The sequence below is a fragment of the Lolium perenne genome, chromosome 3 (genome assembly GCF_019359855.2).
Source record: "Lolium perenne isolate Kyuss_39 chromosome 3, Kyuss_2.0, whole genome shotgun sequence".
In the NCBI taxonomy this organism is placed as follows: Eukaryota; Viridiplantae; Streptophyta; class Magnoliopsida; order Poales; family Poaceae; genus Lolium; species Lolium perenne.
The window spans coordinates 283,616,534-283,620,568 of NC_067246.2; the positions used below are offsets into that span (position 1 = coordinate 283,616,534).

General features: G+C 43.4%; 1 protein-coding gene across 1 annotated transcript; it reads left to right on the plus strand.

Moving 5' to 3' along the window:
* Positions 1-641: 641 nt before the first annotated feature.
* On the plus strand, positions 642-3,765 carry LOC127344300 (uncharacterized). Its single transcript, XM_051370527.1, has 2 exons — positions 642-1,864; positions 3,449-3,765. Exons 1-2 carry the CDS (start codon positions 697-699, stop codon positions 3,454-3,456), a joined length of 1,176 nt encoding a protein of 391 aa, XP_051226487.1. The 5' UTR covers positions 642-696; the 3' UTR covers positions 3,457-3,765.
* Positions 3,766-4,035: the final 270 nt, after the last annotated feature.

Below are 4,035 nucleotides of genomic sequence, written 5' to 3' on the forward strand. Positions count from 1 at the left end.
TTGCTCCTAGAACAATCATTAATGTTTGTTATGTACCCCTTCAAACATTGGTAATGAATTCTTAAACATTTGTGACACTTTCTCAAATTAGAAAGATGTTATAACATGGTGTGCAAGATAGATTATAGAGTACTCTAGATTATATATATGTCTATGAGCTTCATTGGCGTGCAAGATATAATCGCTGATGGACGCTTGAATCAAGAAGAAAAAATCAAGCAACACAAGAAACCGACAAACCTGATCCCTAACCTTACCGTGACTGCTGGGAAATAGGGGAAAAACCATGGAAGCTTCCTCGAACTCACAAAGGGATTACCAGGTCGGCTATTTTGGGATGGGCTGTTTTGACGTTTGGAGTTGACAAGGTCACATATTGAGGTTGTTGTATTGAATCATGCACACCAAACCGTAAAATGGAAATTCCTTGGTAGGGGTAAACGGAATTTCCGGTCTGCATCTATTTTGCTGAAAACGATGTTCCGTTTCTGCTTTCTGCCAAGATAATATCGTTCTGCACAATCCTGTTTTCTCTTTCATATTTTCATTCCATTTTCGTATTTTTGTGGAAAAAATTAAATTTTTTTTTTCTATATTTTTTCATATCGCACGGGCATTCAACTAGTTTCACAGGAAAAAAGTAGAGAGAGGAGCATTTCAGTCCCCACTCTCGGATCCAAAACAGGTTAGGGCGACATGCTCCGCTGCAGCCGCCGCCGAGGCTCCTCGCCATCGCCGGTGCGGGCGCCTCCGCTGGAAGTCGACGACCTCCTCGGTGAGATCCTCCTCCGCCTCCCCGCGCAGCCGCCCCACCTCCTGCACGCCTCCCTCGTCTCCAAGCGCTGGCGCCGCCTCGCCACGGACCGTCGATTCGTCCGCGACTTCCGCATCCGCCACGGAAAGCCTCCCCTCCTCGGCCTCCTCCGCAGCTACTCCAATCTGCACAATAGAGTCTATTTGACACCCACTCCGGGCTCGCCCTACCGCATCTCCCCCGAGCGCTTCTACTTGACATCTGACGGCCGCGAGGGCTGGAGGTTGGTCGACTGCCGCCACGGGCGCCTACTCTTCGAGGACCGGAAGCAGCATCAGGCCATTGTCTGGGACCCCATCACCGAAGACCACTGCTTCCTGGCCGTTCCGCCGCAGTTCCACAACCCAAAGATTGCCGCCCTCCACTGGGCGGTGCTCTGTGCTGCCGGTGAGCAGGGACACGTGCACGGCTTCTGCCACTGGAGCCCTTTCAGAGTTGTCTTGGTGGCCATCTACAGGCCCGAAAACGAAATTCAAGCTGTCGCCATGGCAAGCGTCTACTCCTCCGAGACTGGAACATGGGGCCATCTCTTATCAACACCTGTGCCACATGTGTATCTTATGAGCAGTCTTCCCAGTACACTTGTTGGCAATACTCTTCACTGGTCGTTTATTCGGAGGAACACGTGTGTTATACAGTTTGATTTGGATACTCAGGGGCTAGCTATGGTCAAGATTGAGAAGCCTCCTGGTTTTCATTACAATGTTCAGATGATCCATTCAGAAGATGGTGGTGTTGCCTTTGCCACTTTGTCGATCCTCTGTGACGAGCCCTACCTCCAAGTGTGGGAGAAGAAGGCCGATTCGTATGGTGTTCCCAAATGGGTGTTGCTCAAGAGTGTTGAACTGCAGGCGTTTCTTGGATTGGCCTTTCGGATTAGCAAGGAGGAGTCATCTATAGTGCGCTATGCTGAGGATGCTCGTGCCATTTTTTTGCGGGTGCACTCATGTGTCCATATGGTTAAGCTAGAGACGATGCAGTTTAAGATACTTTTTTTGGAAAAAGATCCATCTGGCACCTATCATCCGTTCACAAGTTTCTCTGCCCAAGGTAACTGCTTGCTCATCTTGACATTCAGCACTTCATAAAACAGATTATTTTCCATACATGGTTGCTGGAATAACTGCATTGTACTTCTCAAGTGTTCACTATCAACTTATAATTCCGGTGAACTTATTGCCTTGTTATTTTTATGCTATGTTTGAACTGTAGATGTCTATTGGATTACCATGGTACTATGGTAGTGTACTCTTGCTCATCCACACACACACAGTTAAGCACACATCATTTCAGCACGAGCCACCTGCAAGGTGGAACAACTACAAACTAGACTTGAATTTGGAGACCTTTGGTGGAGTAGATATAATTTTATTCGTTCAGTCATCTTGTCGCCCCTCTAAATAAGTACATAGTGGTACTTTTTAGTAGAGTACTACAAATGAAAAATTCGATTGCCATATTTTGGGGGAGTAAAATATAGTTTTACTCGTTCAGTCAATCTATCTTACCGCTGTAAAATAATAAGTACTCCCTCTTTGTTCCAAATTAATTAACTCAGCTTTGCCTAGATACACATGTAGTATCTAGACAAAGTTGAGTCAATTAATTTGGAGCAGAGGGAGTACTATTCTATCTTTTTTGTTGAGGAGTTGTCTTGCAAGTGTTTTAAAGAGGGGAGAGCTTTGAATTAATATAATAAGTACTATTGTACGTGACAAAAGGAGTTGGATAATTACATGCTTTGAAATAATTGTATGTGACAAAAGGAGTTGGATAATTACATGCCTTGAAATGCATTCATTAGTTAAGTCCAGTATGGCTAGTGATATTTTTCCACATGTTATATATATTGTGATCTTTGAATGTGGTTCGCACATTCGTAAGAGCATACATAGGTTTGAGGGAACATGAGAGCTTATAGATGTAATTACATGTCTGTTGTTAGTTTTTAATGGCATTTTTGATGTTTGCTGGGGGCGTAATTTTATTTATCCGCTTCTCATTGATGTTCTGATTTTGTTACCCTCTACTTGTGTTCAATACCTTATGGTATATGCCTTTCTTATTTGTAAACTAGCATTTGCATCAAAACTACTATATAATTTCCTTGTTTGACTGATCAATACACACCAGCAGTAATTTAACTGTATGACCTTGAATTTGTGGTTACCGTCATTTGATGAATATATGAATGCCTATAGATACAGAAATAGTTTTTCGCTGTCCTCCTCCTGTAAGTGTAGATTATCCGGTGGTAGTACCAGTGTCTGTTTGTACACTGGTGCATGCCTTACTGATCTTATAGCACGCACTGCCTTAAAGTTTGAAATAGGCAACAGAAACACTGAAAATTATGTTGAAGCAGCATCTGGTACTATGCCAAATTGGCAGCTTGATTGGCACATTGAAGTTAAAAAAAAAAATTCACCTGAAAATCTGTCATTATTATAGGACGATGTGGTATTGCGGGTTGATAGTGTGTCCATTGTGATCTTGCTCTTTTACCACTCTCTAATCCTATTTTACCTATAGCGCGGAACTTACTTGGCTACAACAAACATTCAGCCAAACGTTCCAGAAGTGTGAAGTTTATGCTACTAAATTTAACTAAATGTGATATGGGTTTGTGCACAGGTCTCTAGACCAGTCTGAAGCAGAAGCATCACATCATTGGACTACGTGCAAGCTGGAATGGTACTCTTGGTGATTATAACTATGGCTACATCTATTGTAGCCAACCGAAAAGTCGGCGTGTAGGAATGATCAAATATCCCAACTGTGGTGTGGTACTGTATCTATCTGATATTTAGAACTGTCAACTGAACTCTGAAATGTTTGGGTTAATTCGGCTGAGTGTTTGAATCTTAAATCGATTAGAATCCACCTCCAATGTGGCTTGGTGTTGACACTGGATATTTGTTGTAGCCTAATCATTTGTTAACATTACAATCTGTCCATGTTGCCCCCTGAACTATCACTGCATCAGGCTGCTGCCATGACTCCTGATATATATTCATCGGCAGCAGCGATGATATGGAGGAGACCAAGTGCTGTACGCCGAAGAAGGGATTGTATGATCGATGCCTTAGGGGTGGCAAGCCCCGTGTAAACAGAAGATAACTTCCCTGCATTACTTGGTGTGATTCAAATGCCAGGCATTTCTTGTCCTTCCAACAGTTCACGGATGGTGATACGTGGTACATACTTATCCCTGCATCATG